The following is a 22,361-nucleotide window of genomic DNA, read 5'->3' on the forward strand; positions in this document are numbered from 1 at the left end:
CAGGTGTAACAGATCCATAATAAAAGCACTTTTTTGCCTGATCGTGAGTGGAGTTGTAATCTCATTTCTATACTCACGCTTTGCTTTATTTTCCTTTTTTGAGTCAAGCTAATAAATGTTCAGTGTTTCTTGCTAATTTGATCCCATTTTGGGTTCTTTGGCTATTTCTCAAATATAATTACTTAGTCCAATTAGTCTGTTGCATGCAGAGAGAATACATGCTCCAGTGCCTACATATTGTAAACAACATAGTCCACCTGCTAAACAACAGCACCTCCACCAGTAAGTGCTTCTCCAGGCAGCTGGTAAGCACAGATGTTGGGTCCTGACCTCCAGAGGGTGACATTGATCACGCAGACCTCAGCAGAAGTTTCCCTGTTGATCGTGGCACAGGGAGCGGGTTCAGGTTAACTTGGTTTTGATCGATCTGTATTGCCACTCTCTTGATGTAAGCGGGCCCTCTGTGGGTCATTAATGAGATTGTATCAAAACTGAGGTTAAAGGCAACCTTCTGGAAAGTGTTCTTGCTCAAAGTTTGTTGCTTTTAATAGTAGTGGCAACTTAATATATGCTGAAGAGGTGGATAGCTTTTATACAGTGTTTTGCCAGTTTTGATAGCTATAACAATCAGATTTTTATGAGAGGCAATTTGTAGCACACTATTAATACATTAATATGTATCTGCTTGTTAAGTCATGACGTATCGGTGACGTATGGAATACTGTTTCTGAGTCCAAGCCGCTACTCATTTGAATTGAGAAAATATTTGTTCATGGCCACTTTTTAGTCATATCACACATTAAAGTGAATTTTAAATAAAATCATGGTGTACACAACAGTCTCTGGACTTGCTGCATCAGAAATGTTAACAATTTATAAAAAATTCATCACTTTCTGGCCATCTCATAGTAAGCATGGACATATTGCGATCGTGATTTTTTAAAACTATAAGATCACTTTGTAAACGTTTATTATCACCATTTGTTTTTAGTTTCTCCATACAATTTAATATAGCACTTGGATTTGTAAGCCGTTTCCTGTGACGTCACACTTAACAAGCGGATTAAATCGGTAAAGTCTAGGTTGGATATGCAATTGGCCAGAAGTGCAATATGCACATCAATATAGCATTTTTTTTTTTGTGTGACACTGTATAACAATAATTTATATTTTTACACTACTTGACGGTTGGGTTTAGGGTTGGGGTGAGGGTGGGGATAGAAGTAAAAAAAAATTGAATAGAAAGCATAAATAATACTCTGTAAAACTACAATTTTAACATTACTGTGATGGTTGGGTTTATGGTGGGGTGGGGGTAGACATTATTAAATACATAAAAATGGGAATTAAAAAATATAAATAATTCGTGCAAACTTTAGACCCCAACTATATCCGATCTAGCAGCAACTGATTAATAATGCTTAACTGATGCACAGATAACCATGAGTTAAAGTGGAAGTTAAAATTTCTGTCACCCTTTACTTACCCTTTACTTGTTCCAAATCTGTTTGACTTTCTGTTGAACAGAAAAGAAGATATTTTGAAGAATGTAAAAAACAGTATTTGTTTTCTCTTCTATGGAAGTCAATGGTTATAGGCTTTCAGCATTCTTCAAAATATGATTTTAGCTTTAACAGAATAAGAACCTCAAAGTTTGTAACCACTTTAGGGGTGAGTAAATAGTGTGTAAATACTTATTTTAAGGGTAAACTACATCTTTAATATAGGATTCATGAATAACTTCATCACCAACAAATGAACATTTTTTAAAATTCAAAGATCAATATTAATAGAATAGAAGGAATCAATAAAATATTATAATAGCATAATAATTGAACTATATATGCTGTGCATTAATAAACCCAGTAGTCAAAGCTGTACTTAATAAAAATCTCCAGTTGTCTGCTGAAATGAATCATTAAAATACATGCAAAGGTATCATTATCTTATGACCATACTTGTTGAGGTACACAACTAATTATAATATGAAGTACTATTATTGATAATGCATAGCCAGGGTTGGGGGTTCGAGTGGTTCGAAAACCCTCCCACTCCCCTAACCCACTGTCAAAGGTCCATAATTTGTCCAATCCAGAATAATTCTGAAAACGTACCTCTATATACATTTCTGGAGACCTTCAAATATGGACCAGGAGGTATGTTTTTGTTCCGTTTTTGTTTTTGCGAATCCAAGAGACCGTTGTGTACGCTTTTTGAGATCTCAAATATCTCTCGCAAGTGCCATTGGCGCCTACTGTTCTTCCATAAATCCATCAGAGGCCGCTGTCGTCTGACTGTTTGACTGACTGACTGACCGATCAGCTGAACCACCCACTTCCTTAAACTGACCCGAAAAATGTAAAAAGCAATTCAGAAAAAGAAAAAGCCCTCTTCTGATTTTGACCAGGTATTAACACATTCTCACTCTGTTATTTACTTATTTTATTTTTGGTTTCTTTTTTTATCTCACCCTCTTTCTGGAAGCATTCTTCAGCGGACTTGAACCCTGTCATCATGGTCATTTCCTCTCTGCGTTTCAAGTCCACATGGTGAGCTAACTGAACAAACTAAAAAGCTGTCTATACAGAGGTAATCGGTCAGCTGGTTAGTGTGAAAAGGAAAAGCATCATACCGCCAGTAGCGTTCATTTTAAAAATGATACGTACTTCTGGCTACATAATTCACAGTGTTCATAAATGTATATAGGATTCTGTTTTCAGAATGAGCCTAACTTGAATTTGTCCCATTTATGAGCTCATTTGTCCTTATTTGACAAAAGAATCAAAAATTGTGAAAATAACCCATCAAAGGTTTTAAGACCAAGCAAAATCTAACATAAGTGAAGGCATCTTTCACTACTGACCTATTCTGTCAACCAGGCTCATTCTGAAAACGCAGTTCTGTGGACGTTTCTGGAGACCGCGAAATACGTCCCAGGAGGTACTTATTTTTGCAGTTTTAGTTTTTGAAAATCTGCGAGAGGCAGCTGTGTGTGCTTTTTCGCATCTCAAATGTCTTTCGCGAGCAGCGTTCACATCCTCGCTGTTCTCGCGTAAACCCACTAGAGGCTGCTGTCGGCCGACTGTCCATTTGACTGACTGAATGATTGAATTGAATGACCCACCCTCCTCCTTCCCTGAACCCAACCAATTTTATCAGTTGACCCGCCCACCCACTTACTTCTCTAACCCTTAATGACATTTTACAAAAGCCATCGAGAAAAAGAAAAGCCCTCGTCTGATTTTTACCATGTTTTCGGATTTTTACTGCATTCTTAACCCTGTTTTTCACTCGTTCATTTTATTTTTTGGATTCTGTTTTTATCTTACCTGATTTCTGGAACCGACTTGAACCCGTTTGCCGTCATCGAGGTCAACTTCTCTGTGCGTCTCAAGTCCGCCGATGTACACGACGAGCTATCTGGACAAACTGGTTGCAGTGGGAAAGCCCTCCACATGGAGGTAAGCGGTCAGCCGGTAAGCGCCAAAAGGAACAGCATCACACTGCCCCACAACGTTCGCTTGAAAAAACGAAATGCAGCCATACGTACCTCCGGCTACATAATTCGTGGTCTCCAGAAACATCCATGGGACTACACTTTCAGAATGAACCTGTGTTGTATTCTGTTGTTGTTAAATAGAGAAAACGTTTTAGAAGAAACTTTCATTCAAGATCTTGTATCTTATCCTTGAAAGGAAAAAAATTTACTAGAGAGGCTAGAAAAATCAATAAGCTCTCCATTATTTATTATGTTTTAATTATTCGATATTCAAATGGCAAAAATCTGATTGAGGAAAGTTGAATGTGCTATGTGCTGTTGTTATTTGGCTAAAAAATGACAATATGCTACAGCTTTTGATATAAAATTTAATTTCTATTTCAAAGAAATAAGTATTTTTTTTTTCTTTATATTTCTTTATCCTAAATCTTTTATATTTATGGTATCTAAATATTTTTGGTACATCCGACAAGCTAATCCAGCTGGAAAAAAAAAATGTGCTTAATGTCACTAAATGCAGTATTTAAACCTCATAATTAAATAAAAATTAAGTGAATAACTGCAAAAAGTTTGAAAAAAAAAAAAAAAACCACCCCCTCCACCAGCCTGGCTACATGCCTGTTGGGACAATAGATTTTAAATTAGTTAGTAAGTCATGTGCCTCAACAAGTCAGAACATTTCCTTTTTTAAAGTCATGAAATATGTGCAATGTAATGTTCCAGATTTAATTTAAATACTGTGTGAGTGTGCATGTGCATGTGTGTGTGTGTCTGTGTGTTTGTGTTCAATGAGTCAGGAAACATTTTGTGATTTCTCATTTTTTGAAATCATTAAATACAAACAACTCTTGCAAAGTATATGATTTAAGGGTATGTTTTATTTTTGCGATGTGATCTCTAGTTTCAGAGCTGCATGTTCATCTGTTCCTCACAGTGCTCATCTAGTGCCGTCTAGTGGTTATGAGGAGAAAACAAACAAACGGACCTAACGCATTACCTCATATATCCAACCCATTTACTGTACCCATGCTGCAATAATATCACAAGACACGATGCTTTTATAAATGTTCATGAATATTTAATGAAACGTTTGTCATCCTAATAGCAGCAATTCATAAATAATAAGCTTCTGTCATTATGCGATATCGATTTAATTGTTTTTTTCCCTCTCAAGGCTGCTGAAGGGTGGGGAAAATCACTTTTAGGAGTGCTGAAAAAGACACTAAAACAGTTTGTGGCCCCATTAAAAGAAAGTGGCACTCTAGGCTCAATCTGGAAATCAGAGATTGGCTTGCAACTGGGGAAATGAGAGAGGGCTATAGGAAGAGTGAAAGAAGAGACGACGGATGGGGAGTGTCCCACAATCAGGCTATAGTGGACTTATACTACACTGACCTTACTAATTTGGATGTTAAGCACACACTAAAATGCTAGAATGTTTGTATGCCTAATCATGAAACAGCAGAACATTGAAGCAAGCTTTTTTATTTTTAAAGAAAAATATTTAAGGAGGATCTCTTTTACTCTCTTTTTACAAGATGCAAATTAAGTCTCTCATGTACCTAGAGCAGGGGTGACCAAATGTTTTCTTATGAAGGGCCAAAAACAAACATAACTTAGGGCTGTGGGCCGAAGGTAAATATATCAAACTGTATTACAAAAGTTGCCATAGGTAATCTCATATGTTTTTTTTTTTTAAATAATATTTAAAAAATAAATCAAAAGCTTTGCTTTAATCGTATTGGGCTAATGCATTATATATTGTTTACATTTTATAATAAACGTATTACAATGAAAACTAAAAAAACAATTTACAACACAAAGAACATGTGAATAAATCTGATTTGTTTCTAACGTTTAATTAAAACATTTAATCCAAGCTTTTTTTTTTTTTTTTTTTTGTAGCTCAACAAAGCAAACAAATAAAGGCATGGGATGGTGGGCCAAATCAAAGGTTATCATGGGCCAACTTTCGGCATCTCTGCCCTAGAGTGTATATAAGAGACATTTCAGTGAAAAATACCAACTTTATTTTATTTTTATTTTTTTTACTCTTTCTATGAAGCTGCCCCTTTTAGCGTTTGAGCTTAATTGTGCCATTTTGGTGACTGTCACTTTAAATTAATAATAATAAAATATTTTATTTATAGTGCGCTTTTCTCAGACCCATAGCCCTAACAGGCATACAAAAAAAAAAAAAAAAAAAAGACCACAATAAAATATGAATGATTCAATTCAATTGGATGATACAATTAACAATCTAAGTTGAAAGCAACGATAAAAAGTTGAGTCTTGAGAAGTTTTTTAAAACAGTCCAGAGAAGCGGCATACATGATGCTGATTAGTAGGCTATTCCAAAACTTAGGGGCACTGTACGAAAAAGCACGACCACCCATAGTCTTTAGTTTACAGCGTGGCTGATACAACAGAAGTCCAGATGAAGAATGAAGACTGCGAGTGGGAGTGGCCTAGTAGTTACCAGGTCACAGATGTAGTGCTAGCCCATGCACTGCTTTGTATGTTAAAATCAGAGTCTTACAATCAATACGTGACTTATAAACAGGAAGCCAGTGAAGTTGCTGAAGTACAGGAGTGATATGGTGGCACAAGGAAGTATGTGTTCAAACCCGTGCAGCAGAATTTTGAATATACTGTAAACGTCTCAGAGAGCTTTCTGGTAGACCCCCGAAGATTGTGTTGCAGAAGTCAAGACGTGGTGTGATGAAGGCATGGATAAGCCTTTCCGCATCAGGCTGTGATAGAAAAGGTCTAATCCGCGCAATGTTCCGTAGGTGAAAGAAGGCTATTTTAGTCAAGTGTTTGAAGTGTGAGTTAAAACTAAGCTGTGCATCCCAAGGCCCCCAAGGTTGCGCACCTGGGTCGAGGAAGACATTTGAAGATCATCAACAGAGAGTTTAAAATCTTTACACTGGTTAACATTGGAAGCTGTGCCAATTCAAATAAGATTGTGCTCCCAGTATTTTTTTTTTAAAGAAGGGGGAGCTACAAACGCCTATGTGTCAGCATAGTGGCAGATTAAAAGACAAGACAAAGTCCTATGTTAATGAGCGAGAGATGATGACATGCACAAATGGAGAATGTCCATTAAAGTGTTTTTGCAGACTGTTTTTATGAAGTGTGATTATACAAAAAAATGTTATTAATACATTTACACTATTAGAAGCTGATTATTTTCACAGGCTGTTGCCACACAGCTGTGTTTAAACTGTTTAGAAAAGTGTTTTTTTTTGCATAATGGGTCCCCTTTACATCATAAAAATATGCATAGATTGGAAAATTATGTTAAATACAGCACAAGACTGTGGCTAAATCTAATGTCCAGTTTTTAAACTATATATATTTACCCTTTATTCAAATATATGAATGTCAATTTAAGCATAACATTTGTGTTTATAATCCACACTTTTATTCTTTGCACAGTTTAAATATGCTAATTGAGGAATGTGTTGGAATAAATGGTTATTATATTGTTGTAGGGCCATGAAGTTGTCAATCTCATTGGTCAGCCAGTATTTAACACAGTGTGTCAAACAAAAATAAAATAAAATAAAAAGGCTGACGTGGTAAAGTTTCTGTGTGGAGTTTGCAAGTTCTCCCAGCGTACTTTTACTCCACTACTTTCCTTCAACCTGCAGTCACTTTTTTTATTCAATTCAGCTTTATTTGTATAGCGCTTTTACAATGTAGATTGTGTCAAAGCAGCTTCACATAAATGGTCATAGTAACTGGAACAGTGTGGTTCAGGTTTTAGTGTTTTAAGTTCAGTTCAGTTCAGTTTAGCTCAGTTCAGTGTGATTTAATCATTACTGAGAGTTCAAACACTGAAGAGCAAATTCATCGATGCGTAGCTCTACCAATCCTGAACCATGTGAGGCAGTGGCGACAGCGGAGAGGGAAAAAAAACTTCACCTGATGGGAGTGAAGAAAAAAAACCTTGAGAGAACCAGACTCAGTTGGGCACGACCATTTTAATTTCTCCGCTGGCCAAAAGTCTTGTGCAGAACTTCATTCGCCGTGGTTTATGCTGGAAGATGGCCTCAATGAAGACTCGTCTGTCCCTGGAGCGTCGCTGGAATCAGACTCATGTTCTCCACTCCCCACGACCATCAGCGCAGCAGCAGCTCAGGATATTGCCTGGTCCCGGATATGGAATCCTTGGGATCATCACGTCGCTGGTCTTGGATCCAATCAGTGACTCCGCCTAATCTGAGGACCTCGGGATGAGTATCCCCAGGTGAAAATAGAGAATAAAGAAAATAATTAGCGTAGCTGCTGTTCATAGTGTATATAAGCAAGATGTAGAAGCCAGTGTGGAACCCGCTAGGGTTATATTTTCTTAACTGCGACCCAAATCAAATACTTATGCACTATTCTACGCCATTTTGGAGTATAGTGTAAGTAGTGCGTTTACACTGAAAACTCTAAAAATAATAAGTGCACTTTAAATACCCGGATGATGCACTCGATCAGCCGGTAAAATGAAATTTGTAATGTTGGACACTTCACGCACTCAACGACCGCTGGTTTGCTCAAGTAGCGGAAGGGGCGGAGCTATCGGCTGCACATGTTGGATAACTATTTATTTTGATATTTTGATTAGATTGTGAAAGCAAAATTCTTGCTATAGGGATTATAGCGCATCCAGATGGTGAATGTGGTTATACTCATGGCAGATAATTTTTGATAGTTTGCTCATTTATTTCACTGATTTGGCGACCATCAAACGTAATCAGAGAAATGGTTTGAATTTCCGTTTAGTAAAAAAAAACATTAGAGCTCCATTTTGGACGACACTACATACATATACTATACTGTTGAGTGTGTAAGTGCATAAGTACATAGTGCATAGTGTATAGTGTTCTATTTGGGATGCAGGTCTTGTCTATGGGGATTTGAAAAATCAGTCATGTGCTTCCTGTCCAATCAAAACACACATGGAAGGTAAATCGCATCATAATGAACTACCTCAAGACATAAGCGATTTATAAATGCAGCAAACTGCTTCGAAGCTTTAAAAGTATCTATGTATGTCTATATATGTCTAAAATCTTTCCACAGAATGACCCAGAGACTGTTTACTGAAAGGCAAAGGCGCAACTGACCTTTAGGGAAAGTAAGATGAGAATCTGATTGGTTTATTGCATGTTATACTCAAAACAGACCCATAACCAGGGTTAGATTTAACTCAGCCATTATATATATATATATATATATATATATATATATATATATATCAGAGGTCGCGTTAGACTTTCTCATTGCCTGTAATTTTGAGAGAGAGGGTTTTAAAATTTCCGTCGTAACTTATTACTGATCGTTATTTAATTTGCAGACTTTCTGATCGCTTTTTTTATTCATATTTTAATAATGAACTTGCACGATTAGCATAGTCTAAATTATTAATTTATTTATTTGACAAATGAACAATGACTACTATCTGCCTTAACTCATCTTCCTCCTGCGTCGACCTGAATTGGGTGCTTGCCTGTGTGTAATCAAACGACTGTCTTTGCCTCGGAAAGTCGACTTCTCGTGACCAAGGACTGGATTTACTAGCGCCACTTCAGCCAGCGTTTTGTAGTTAGGAAACATTTCTCCTAAGGCTGTGATCAGAAAGTTTGCTGGATTCTCTGAATGTGGGATTTCCCGATCCTGCAAGCACTCGTTTCACCGGGAAAAAAATACTACAGCACGCGTTTCTTCTGCACCCCTCTTAGTCTGCTAACGTTAGTACGCACAACACACCCCAGATAGCAAAATACACTTGGGCCAGTTCCTGGGTTCTCACCTGCCGGAGACCCCGGCTGCCGTACTCAGGCCAGATGCGGCAGCCGTAAGCGAGCCGAAACTGCCGCATCCGAGCCAGAATCGGCCCTCGAGTAATGTGCGCTGCGGCCTGGAGCTAGTGCGACTCAGTCCTTATATACCTTCATATAAAACCTTTTGGTATTACATTGGTACTTGATACATAGTATTACAACCATTTGAGTTGATATAACAGCAAACGCAGGCTATAATGTAAACACAGTGTAGGCACTGCATTTAACTTTTGAATAAAATGCAAACATCATACATATCCTATAACAAAAATAATCAAACAAAGGACAAAATAAATAATAATACACATTTATTGATTGCAAGAAACAAATGATACTAAAAATGAATAAATTATTTTGTTGTGCACAAGAACATCAATATAAAAACAATAAACCTGACCTCCTTGTTAGCTGCCGCTTGGTTGGATCGTATTTTTGTCTGTTTGTACTTCATCGTCCACTATATCACTTCCTCTATTTTCACCTTTATTATTAATATCACAACTATTTGGCCGTTTAAAGAAACTTCTCACACTCAGCTGCTGTGACATTTTTGCAACTGTACGCAGCGGTGACAGAGACAAAACAAGTGTAATCGCCATCAGCTGGACAGGAGTGGGAATTACAGTTAGCTACAAATTACAATAGATCACACTCAGCATAATCCGTCAAAATGACGGATCACCTTCAGATTTTTCCGTCACTGCTGAAAAAAAAATCTGTCAATGACGGAAAACATTTGGTTAACGTGACCTCTATTTATATATATATATATATATATATATATATATATATATATATATATATATATATATATATATATATATATATATATATATATATATATATATATATATATTGGCTTTGATGAGAGCATTGTTTTCTATATCATCCTTACAAATTAAAAGATTATTCAATGTCTTGTGACTGTACAAAATACAGTACATTTATCCTGTGAAACTTGAGCATTGTGCTTGTCATTTTCTTTTCCTCCCGCTCTCCCTCTTGCTCTCTCTCTCTCTCTCTCTCTCTCTCACTGTCTCTCTCTCTCACCCTCTCTCTCTCATATACAGTATCAGCTCTGCTTGCTCTTCATAGCTTTTATTCACAGAGAGTCATGAGAATATGTTCAGATATATTCAGCAGGACTCAGCAGGACGCTCGGGATCTCACTAGCTGTTTGGTTTGGATTACTGTTCACGTCTGGACCTGGAGGTGTAATGTTATCCAGATAACAAATCAGCATTGTGTTGTTCTACATTGGGTCACATTGAGACCTTTCTGCCCTGAGCAGCTCTGGATCTCAGAAAGCCGGCCGAGTTAGGTCCATTATTTAAGAAACAAATGTCTAGTTTGACAATCACAGCAGCTCAAAGGAAACTCCTCATCTGAATATGCATTAATATTTGATCTAAAGCCTGTGATCCTGGAGCTCTTCCTAACTGAGGAAGAAGTTTGAGGGGGAAAAGTAAGTGTCAGAGCGTTTCAGGAAATGTTTTAGGGATTAGAGTGTGTTTTGTAGTAGTTTTAACAGTGACTGTTGGGTCAGCAGACATTGAGACGTTCGAGAGACGTTCACTGAAGGACAGGAGACATGGACGCGGCAAACGACTGTAAGAATGATTGTCAGAGGGAGTTGACCGGTATGCTGAGCTGCTTTTTTGGCTTGGTCACCGGCTCTTTTGCTCAAGGTACTTCCTTTGCTTTGCTTTCTCTCTTTAACACTTAATAAAGTTTCTGATCATGGTAAAAGTTTTGTTGTTCTCGTTGTTCAGAGCAATTAAACAACCAGTATTCATCAATATCAACGGATCTGAGACTATATTTAATGTCAAGTAATTTGTATTGTTTATTATATGTTATTTTACTTAACTTGTATTTATTTATTTAATTATTATTGTTATTAATGTATTATTATTATTCTTTTTTTGTCTGTAAATAGTCTAAATATCCTTCAAATATAATTTTGTCTGAAAGTAGAACGCATATTTTTATTCATTGGAAACGTTTTGGCAACACTTCACTATAAGGACCTTATTAAATAATAATAAGGCTAATATTTTATCCAACAATAAGCAACTATTTCTTATTATTTCATAAATTTGTATTATTCCGTGTTAATTTTAGTTCATGAAAAAAAATAACGCTAGTTTATTCCTTGTAAAATAATAAAAGTGATACATCATAACATATCATATGTAAAAAAATAAACTAATTAAACATTAAACCAAATTAAACCAAAAAAAAACTGCCTGATACAGTAAGCTGAATAAATTACTTAAAACAATAGTTTTAGTAAACCTTTAGTTTTCATTAGTTAACTAATATTAACCAGATTAATCAATCAGCAACATGTTTCACTTATTTTTCATCAATCTTGGTCAATGATATCATGCGAATACGAATTATTTAATGATACCTCAGCTTTATTAAACAATATTAAATGACACAACCTTTGAATTTTGCAATGCATTAATAAAAAGGAATATACAAATATTTGCTAAGATTAATAAATGCTTAAGAGATATATTTATTTAAAGAGGTAGCCACTTCTAACAAATAAATTATTATTGTTTTAATAGTTGTTTAACTGTTAAACGACCCCAATAATGAAGGGAATAAGTGAACTGTTTTATAAATAAATCATAAATGCATTATTTCTAATTGTTGTCCTTTAAGCTGCTTAAAATATATTTTAAAAATGTAATATAAATTCAAAATATAGTTTCTGAAATCAACATTGGATGACTTTTAGTTTTTTAGATAAAACATAAAAACCCCCACCCCATCGATTAAATTTTAATTAATGAAAAATTCTGTCTATTGTTACAGCTCACTGATTCTGTGTAAAACAGTCAGTAAGGCTGTAGTGTATTGTTATACTGTCGCTGTGACTGTGTACAGTATGTGTGTGTAACAAGAGCTCTTTAACTTTCACCAAGTACCAAACTGTTGTTCTGCCTCACTGCTGATAAAAGGACAGATGCTGTAGTCTTCTAAGTGAATCATTTAATCTGTCATGTTCAGTTTATTCTATATTGTTACCTTTGGCTCTATTGAGACTTAAGAACAACCTGTTCCTTTCTGTCCTCTCTGGAATAAAAGGATCATTTTGCTAGAATAATAATGGATCATTGGGATGTGACATTATCGCAATGCGCATTCAAAAATTGTTTGAACTAGGCCACATGAGTTGCATCACTTGTAAAACCTATACATATTGTATATATGCATGGTATTGTCAAATGCGTAGTTGTAAACAATACGTTTTTTTTCCTGTGGAACCCTGGAGGGACTGATTTTAGGTGAATCATAGAGCTCCCTCATCCTTCATAGACAGCAAGGTTACCGACTTGTCTAGAACGGTACCAAAAGACATCCCTAAAACAAACTAAATGCCTTCAGTGCTTCAATCCGAATACTATTGTGTGCACATAAAAAATAATAAAGAGCAACTTCATTCAACAGTTTCTTCTCAGTATAACTATATTGCATGTGATCAAGACTTCACGGTTCGTCGCACTGATTAATGTACCTCATTTAGATCAATGATAAATCGATTAAGGGATTGCTAATTTTTTTAAGGATGATCTACCAAGTCAAATTGATCAAATATTAAAAGCAAAAATAAAGTTCTATCATTTAAAACAAAACAGAGCAAGGGGACCCCCTGGTGATTTGGGCCCTGTATAACTTGTTCCATATTTTGCACAAATTGATTTTGGACAAGAGCTAGTTTCTGTGCTCAGACATCAGGTTGTTGTGGTCCTAACATTCGAACACCACCCGTTCCACAATGCACCGTCCTCTTATGGCTCCCCATGCAGGTGGTGGGCCTGCAAGAGGAGTGTCCCACGTCGCTCCTTTGGGTCGAGCCCGGCTGGGTACTGTTCTGTGAAACCCAGCCAACAGGCACTCGCATACAAGCTCCAACCCCAGACTTGGCTCCAGGGTGGAGCCCCGGCTTTGCCATACTGAGCGACATCATGGTTATTGATGTTGTTGTGAACTTAAGGGGATTTTGAACCACACTTAGTCTGACCTGTCACCTAAGACCTTTTTGCCATGGGAGACCGTACCAGGGGCATTAGCCCCGACAACATAGCTCTTAAGCACTCAAACCCCTCAACCACGATAAGGTGGCGGTTCATGGAGGAGTCTCTGGGTTGGAGGAAGTCCTTACCCTAGATGGAGGAGTTCAAGTATTTTGGGGTTTTGTTCACGAGTGAGGGAACGATGGAACGTGAGATTGACAGGTGGATTGGTGCAGTGGCAGTAGTAATGCATTCGATGTACTGGTCCTTTGTGGTAAAGATCCATGTTCCTACTCTTACCTATGGTCATGAGCTTTGGGTCATGACTGAAAGGACAAGATATCAGATACAAGCAGTCGAAATGCGTTTCCTTTGTAGGATGGCTGGGTGCACCTTTATAGATAGAGTAAGGAGTTCTGTCACCTGGGACAAGCTCGAAGTAGAGCAGCTGCTCCTCCACATCGAGAGAGGTCAGCTGAGGTGGCTCGGGGATCTGTTTCGGATACCTCCTAGATGCGTACCTAGGAAAATGTTCCAGGCATGTCGCACTGGGAGGAGGCCTTGTGGAAGACCCAAGACATGCTGAAGGGACTAAGTTTCTTGGCTGGCCTGAGAACACCTTGATATCCCCCTGGAGGAGCTGGAGGAAGTGTCTGGGGCGATGGAAGTCTGGGGTTCTCCCCTAAGACAGCTGCCCCCGCGATCCGGCCCCGAAAAAGTGGAATAAAACGAGATGAGTTGAGATGAGATTTTGGACTTTGTACTCTGGACACCTGACAGTGCTGTAATAGGTAACTGATTCACTTCTCCACATCCGACAAGCGTTCATTATCAGCCATGGCACTCCCCTATCAAAATCTGATCTTTTAAATATAATTAAAACATTACATATGATTCCCAAACGTAATTCACAAACAAACGGTGGCACCTCAAACAAAACAAAAATAAGCAGTGAAATTATAAGACAGAAAATATTTATCCATTGTTTATCTGATATTCCAGGCTATGCAGTTTAAGTTAGCTCGAATCATATTTCAGTAAACTAAATGGATCTGGGCTGTCCTGGTTCAACAACATACTGTAAAAGATTAGCTCATCAGCCTTGAGTCCTCACATTTTAAGTTGTTCATTCGGCAAGTGAAGCACTATTGTAGTGGCATTTTGCTCTAAGCTGCTATCTCAGTAAGGTTAAACTGTGACGCATGAGTGTGTTGTAAAATCTTTTTCATCGTTTTTCATTGTTTATTTTTATCCGTCAAACCAGTGAAATAGCTTCATTGCTAATAATGTAGCACCAGTCACCACATACAAACTCACAATCAGAAAATTGTTTCCTCTTCCCTTACTTTCCCCACCTACTACCTTAGCTGCCTCAAATTCTGATTTGCATCAATAAAATGTAAGTCTTCGTTCACAAAATCAAAACAATAAAGCAAATACTTAAACCTGAATAATATTCAATAATTATCAAATGTAAACTTAATTATTTAATTAAATTAACTTATTTAGTCCAAACATATTATTAATATGAATATTAATAGAAAAAAGAAATGGCTCCAACAAGCATTCTTAATAGCAGTTGATGGTGGTTTGTCCACAGGAATAGATACATTTCATACACTTCAGTATGTTTCGGGAAAGAAAGAAATTGTTTCATTCTGAAATTGTATATATTGTATATTGCATAGCCTTTCTGGTTAAATGTTGTCTGCATGTTTTCATGTTAATTGCCAATGGTGCTCTACTATAACTCTTGTTGGACAAAATGGAGGAATGTGAGGAAGGCACAGAATATTGGCATTATGATTACCCAGACTGCCTGTCAATCAAACTGTCGGCGAATGATCAATTGACCTTATAATCAAATTCTATTCTAAAGAGAAAAGACAGCTGAGATAAATGAGTCTTTGAAATGACCCATAGGGCCCACCCATAAGGGCTGTGAACTGTTCTTTATGTATGCAGATTTATATCACCGAGCCCATTTCATTTCCATTTGGCATACTCATATAGAGATGTGAACTCTGGGGTCATGAGGGAATGAATTCAATTCAGAACCCGGCAGTTTCTGCTCTCAATTTGTCTTAAATCTGCAGAACTTGGTGAAATCGATTTAACCATGGTACAATATGTTAAAATAGATGTGAAAGCTATTATTGGGTCTGATTATAAGGAAACCTTCACCATACCATAGACAGAAACTTAAAATTGAGTGGACGCATTTCAATCCCCGCTACTTCTTTATCTTCATAGTCAAATCAAATACTGTAGGTCCCAATTATCATTTAAATATTCTGTTACTGAAGCAGAATCTGTAGTAAAACAGAAAGAAACTAATGCAAATTCCCTAAGGAGTAACTGATGCCTATTATATCATGTTTTCTTTCATGTTTCCTTGTGATTTTGGCTAAATAAAATAGTAAACTTATATGTAATCCAACAAAGAAACTTGTAATCATGCTGTGTGCTTGAAAATAAATTAATTCAAAAGAACAACAAATAGTTGTCTTTTCGATTTAACAAAGAATGAAATAACAGGGTGATTAATGGTATTACCGTTGTAACGAAAGCTCATTAAGCTAGTATATTTTGAAGATAGAATCAGTCACTTACTGTGTTTTTCTTTTTTTTTTTTTTTTTAGACACAGATAGCATAGTTGTGTATTTCAATTTGTAAATGATCCAGCTACCAAGCTGGCAGTTAAAGCATCAGCTGAAGAACATAGACAACAAAATTAAAAATCATGATTTATATAAGGCAAGGCAAGTTTATTTATATAGCACAATTCATACACAGTGGCAATTCAAAGTGTTTTTCATAAACAAGAATAAATGAGACAATTATAAGAACATAAAAAGATAATAAAAATAATATGAAAACAAAATTAAAATGTGTTAAAACAGGCTATAAAAAAAAGAAAGAAAGCTTGAGATCTGTCCGACGTAGCAAGGTGCTAAAAGGCACAGCTAAACCAGCCTGATCTCACGAGAAAACGTAAGTATTTTACGTTTTGCCAGTTTAGTGGCTAATTCGTACGAGTTCAGTCGTACGAAATGGTACGATTTAAAAAAGGAGGCGTGGCACCTGACCCCACCCCTAACCCCAACCGTCATTGGCGGATAAGCAAATCGTACTAAATTGTACGAATTAGATCGTACGAATTCATACGAATTAGCCACTAAATGAAAAAGTTACGAATTGCCGTGAGATTGTGTTGGCTAAACAGATGGGTTTTAAGTCTGGATTTGAATGTAATGTTGGGGCACATCTGATCATTTCTGGAAGCTGATTCACCCTGCTTTGACTGAACTCCTGGAATTTCTAGTTTATATGATCCTAAAGATCTGAGTGATCTGTTAGGTTTGTATTCAGTGAGCTTTTCTGTAATGTATTGAGGTCTTAGGCCATTTAGTGATTTTTAGACAAGTAATAATACTTTAAAATCTATTATAACTGTCACTGGGAGCCAGTGTAAAGACCTGAGGACAGGTGTGATGTGCCCTGATTTTCTAGTACTGGTCAGAAACCTGGCTGCAGCGTTCTGAATGAGCTGCAACTGTCTGACTGTCTTTTTGGGAAGGCCAGTGAAGAGTCCATTACAGTAATCCACCCTGCTGCTGATAAAAGCATGAACAAGTTTCTCTAAGTCCTCACTGGAAACAATTCATTTAATTCTTGCAATGTTTTTGAAATGATAGTTTGCTGATTTAGTCACTGCTTTAACATGAATATTGAATCTCATGTCTGACTCCAGAATCCCACCAAGATTCTTGACCTTATTTTTTGTTGTTTGACCCTTAGAGCCAAGGTACGCATTTACCTTGAGAACCTTATCTCTGTTGCCAAATGCAATGACTTCCATTGTATTTTTTGTTCCTAATACAGATATGAATGGCTTTTTTTCTTCTTCAGAACATCTTCATTTGTGTTTAATAGATGTAAGAAATGTATAATGGGCATCCGCTGCGTAAAACATATGCTGGATAAGTTTGTGGTTCATTCCGCTGTGGCGACCCCAGTTTAATAAAGGGACTAAGCCGAAAAGAAAATGAAAGAAAGAAATGTATAACTGTTTATAAATGTTCATAACCGCTTGAATGAGGGGAAATGTTTATTTTTCAGCGAACTAATCCTGTACTGTACTTTGAATTGTGAATAAGTGACAGACAGTATACTGTCTGCACCTGCAATAAACTAAGCTCGCAAGTAGTGAAATTCTTTTGTTTAAAAGTAAATAGCTGTTGAGACAGTCCAATATGAATAATCTGGATATAGCAGAATAAGGAATATTAGGAATAATACTATTTCAAAGGTCTTGTACTCCTGTGGTCCCATGGTCTTGCAAAGTTTATTTCTAACCTGATGAATTTAGCAAGAAGAGAAAAAAAATGTTTTTTTTTCATGGTTACAAAATTAAACAAAGTAAAATAAAAAAAGACTGATAAATATATTGATATAAATAATTAGCTTTTAAAAGATTTTGTTTTTACCTACCTAAAAAATCCAGTTTCAACATTATAAAGTCTAAACTGAGACTATGTATTTAGTTTTTATTATTATTATTATTATTATTATTATTATTAGTTTGAATTAAGTAGTGTTTCTCTGCAAATGTCTGATATATAAATCACCTGACTTGCTTGCAGGTCGACAGGCTTATTTAAAATTCTGCAGCACAGGAAAGGAAGCTGCGGCGTCAGCAGGGGCAACAGAATATGATCATAAGTCTTGCTAATTAAGCATTTATATGTCCCTTAAATAGTCAGATCGACTCAATCTGTCGTCTCGTGTTTCAGTGGCCTTCAGCCGGTCAGCAGATGAGGGCAGGACAAAGAGGAGACACACATAAGACTGTGCTTCACTGAATCACTAGCGCCTCGTGGTGGACAACACAGTCCATTACAAAAAAAAAAAAAAAAAAACGGTCACAAAAAGTTGCAAACACATATTTTGGCTTAAGACAAAAATACTTTTTACTGTATGGGTCAAATTTATTATTATAATGTTTTTGTCATGGCAAAAATTATTAGAATATCAACTAATTAACTGAACTCATGTTTCATGAAGATTTTTTGTAACTGCCCAACTGTAACCATACATTTATTAATTAGTTTTCTTTTCAGCTTAGTCCCTTTATTAATCCGAGGTCGCCAGAGCGGAATGAACCGCCAATCTATCCAGCACTTGCTTTATGCAGCAAATGCCCTTCCAATAACGGACCATTTAGCCTACCCAGTTCACATACCACATGTTTTTGGACTTGTGGGGGAAACCAGAGCACCCAGAAGAAACCCACTTGAACACATGTAAACATACAGTACACCCCATTTTAAAAATGAATATTTTTCTCCATTTCTCAGTGAATATAGGCAATGTATTTTGGTGCATTTAAACAAAACAGATTTATTAAACAGATATATTTATTAAAATAATATTTTAGTCACCAAACATATTTAGAAATTGAAAGATAATACAATTTAATTCAAGCAAAATATTGCAAAAAAAAAATACAACATACAAAGTTTCAGATAAATTATTTAATATTTTTCTATAAGAGATATTTGGGTGTTCTAGTTTTTGGAACGATATCATAAGTTAAATTCTAGATTCGACTTCAGAACTTACTAATCTAATGTGTATGCACAAATGTAATGTTGTATAGCTTCCTATTAAAATGTGAATTTAAAAGATTTGTGAGGGGTGTACTTATACAGTATGTGCTGAGCACTGATGTAACAAATGTATTTATAATGTGCATTATGTGGAATAAATATTGTCATATCCTAACAAACCATACACCAAGGCTTATTTATTCATTTAATGTTTAAATCTCAGTAACTTAAAACCCTAACTAATGTGTGATCAGGGGTAACACATTTATACTTATGTACAGCAAATGTGCATTAAATAAATCAAGGCTGACAGTGAGGTGTTTGTTTCAAAATACAATATATAAGTCTCATGGATATATTCTATATAAGGATGACATGGTGACTCAGTGGTTAGCACTGTCACCTCACAGCAAGAAAGTCACTGGTTTGAGTCCTGGCTAGGTCAGTTGGCATTTCTGTATGGTTTGCATGTGCTCCCTGTGTTAGCTGTTGGTGCTCCGGTTTGTGGTAAACAAATACATGTGGTAAATTGCATCATAATGAACGAAATAAGACAGGGGTGATTTATAGTTGCGGCAAACTGTTTGGAAGCATTAAAAGTGTCCAAGAAGATGTCCAAATTGTCACATGCAATGACCCAGAGACTGTTTAGATGCATGTCACTGATGACAGATGATGACCAAAACGGCCTTAAATGTCATGAGGACGTTGCATTTTGTTTTGGAAATGAAAATCAGGTTGGCTGTTAGATGCTTGTCACTGATGAGAAGATGACGGATGTTTTCTGTATGATGAATGGAATAGCCTTAAACACTCACCAGTCACAAGATGTCAACATGGTGTCAGATTGACGTTGTAACCCAGCATCGTGGAGACACAATGCAAAATCGGGCTGACATCAGAACCCAACGTCAGTCAGGCCGATGTCAATGTCTAACATACAACCTAAAAACAACCAAATATCAACATCTAATAATGTTACAGCTTGACGTTGTGTGGACGTTACCACTATGACATCTGTCAGACGTTGGATTTCGGTTGCCATACATGATGAATAAATGTTAGTATTTATAAGCGTTGATTTAGGATGTTGGCTCTGTTGGATTTCGGACATTTTCTAACACAACCTAAAATCAACCAAATATCAACATCATATAATGTTGTTCTTGGACATCAAAATAAGATCGACCTTAGATGTTGGCTAGACATTGAATTTTGATCACCTGACATCACATCACAACCTAATATTAATGTCTTATGACATTGTGCGCCTGCTGGGCAATAACTAAGTGCACTACAGAATGTTACGTTTGCACATACATAAATTACATGTTAACACATTAGCTTTTCACAGCATAATACTCACTACTCTTGACCACTTTTGAAAGGTCTACTTTTTATTCATACTTTGAGTAATATTACCAACAGATACTTTTTTTGGCAAGTAATAGTACTTTTACATATGTTTGATTTTTCAGTACTCGTTCCACCACTGTTATTCAGACCCTTTGCTCAGTATTTAGTAGAAGCACCCTTTTGATCTAATTCAGCCATGAATCTTACCCATTTTATATTGTACACATTTAAATATTCATCTTAAACTGCACACACTTATATACCTGCTGCTACAAAACACCCTATGCAGTTTTTTTAATCGCTTTGGTCTGTGCTCAAAGCAGGGGTCTTGAAGCTCAACTGTTTTATTCATACACTCACATATTAATATATCCACCTGTGTGCAGTGCTCTCGGTGTGAGAGGAAAAAGATTTCAAACACATCAGGCCACAGCAGAGAGAAAGAGAGACTATGTGTGTGTTGTGTTTTAAGTGAAAGGTCATCACAGCTCAGGCTCTTTGAACTGTCTTTCTCCCTTATAACAAACACACAGACAGACAGGTGAGCGTCAGTTTCTTGAGCCAGCTGTAGTTCTGTGTTCGCTGTGGTTGAAGTGTATCTGGAGTAGTTTCAGTAGTAGTCTATAATGGGGAGTGTAATGGCTACGCTTTCTTTAGAAGCGCGTCGGCGTTTCTCTCGGCCCAGTTTCCTGGCTGACTGTCGCCACAGTACGGCTCGCTATCATCGCTCAGGTAAACGCTCTTCGATATAACAGTCTGTCTGTCTGCGTTCAACACTTTAACCTTCAAAGCTCAAAGGTGTTCACTTTTGCAGAAGTTGGAAATTGTTAAGAAACTTTTCAAGATAATTGTTCATCGAGAAACATTTGACACTCCAAATTTATAAGAATTTATAAAAATCAGATTTTTAATGAGAGACAATACTGAGAGTAAATAGGGTTAAAAGAATTCCTAGTTTTCACCCTTTACAGTTGAAGTCATAATTATTAGCCCTCCTTTTTATTTTTTTTTATTTTGTAAATATTTCCCAAATGATGTTTAACAGAGCAAGAAAATTTTCACAGTATGTCTTATAATATTTTTTATAAGAGTCTTTTTTGTTTTATTTCAACTAGAATAAAACCAGCTTTTCGTTTTTTAAACACCATTTTAAGGACAACATTATTAGCCCCTTTAAGCTATATATTTTTTGAGAGTCAGAACAAACTATTATGTTTAGAAATGTGTCTCTCTGTTAAACAGAAATTGTGGGAAAAATAAACATGGGGACTAATAATTTTAAGAATCTATTTCATTACTCCACAATTAAAAAAATTATAATAATCAACAAGAAAAATAAATAATTAAAAAAAAAGGAAAATATACTCAGGCAAATATAAAAGAAGAAATGTCTCTGTAAAAACCTTTGCAAAACAGATACAAATAAAACTGTGAAGTTTGGAGTATGTAAGCGATGCTGAAGTGATTTATGGCTCAATGAAGAAGACAAAAAACGTATGGCTTAATGAAGAAGGCAAATTTTTTGAGAACCTACAAATATACATTGCGACTGAAATCATCACACAAACTGATAAAGTACCTTTAGGTATTTGTAAAGTGCTTTTGGATGATTTCTTTATACATTAGATTAGACAATAAATAATCAGATTTTTGTGTTGTTTTAATTATTTTTGTTTTGTTTTGATGTCATCCTTTACTGTTTTTTTTTTTTTTAATGAAAGAATATTTGCAGTATTCTCACAAGTGGTCGATTTGCAGTACATTAAAGCAACATTATGCAAGTTTTTTTCATGACTTTCTTTTGTGGTAGCAAAATTGTTCTGTTTTAAATGGAACTTATTATGCCCCTTTTTTAACAAGATGTAAAATATTTTCTGATGTCCCTAATTTGTGTATGTGAATTTTCAGCTCAAAATACCCCACAATTTTTGTTTATAACTCTTTGAAACTGCCCGATGGCTGCTTCTCACTCAGAGCTGTGTTTCTGTTGACTGTGTTTATAAATAGGTGATTATTAAAAAA

The 22,361-nt window shown here is 36.1% G+C and overlaps 1 protein-coding gene across 7 annotated transcripts in view; it reads left to right on the forward strand.

Annotated features, from left to right (window-relative positions):
* kcnip3a (Kv channel interacting protein 3a, calsenilin) overlaps positions 1-22,361 on the forward strand; it is a 153,453-nt gene that overhangs the window by 76,100 nt on the left and 54,992 nt on the right. The window contains exons 1-2 of one of the 7 annotated variants that reach the window (XM_087262980.1): positions 10,309-10,804; positions 10,886-11,027. In XM_087262980.1, the coding sequence (XP_087119106.1) occupies positions 10,931-11,027 (97 nt within the window). In that variant the 5' untranslated portion in view covers positions 10,309-10,804; positions 10,886-10,930. 7 annotated transcript variants of the gene reach the window in all.

Source organism: Danio rerio, chromosome 8, assembly GCF_052040795.2.
Source record: "Danio rerio strain M-AB ecotype USA chromosome 8, GRCz13ab, whole genome shotgun sequence".
Classification (NCBI taxonomy): Eukaryota; Metazoa; Chordata; class Actinopteri; order Cypriniformes; family Danionidae; genus Danio; species Danio rerio.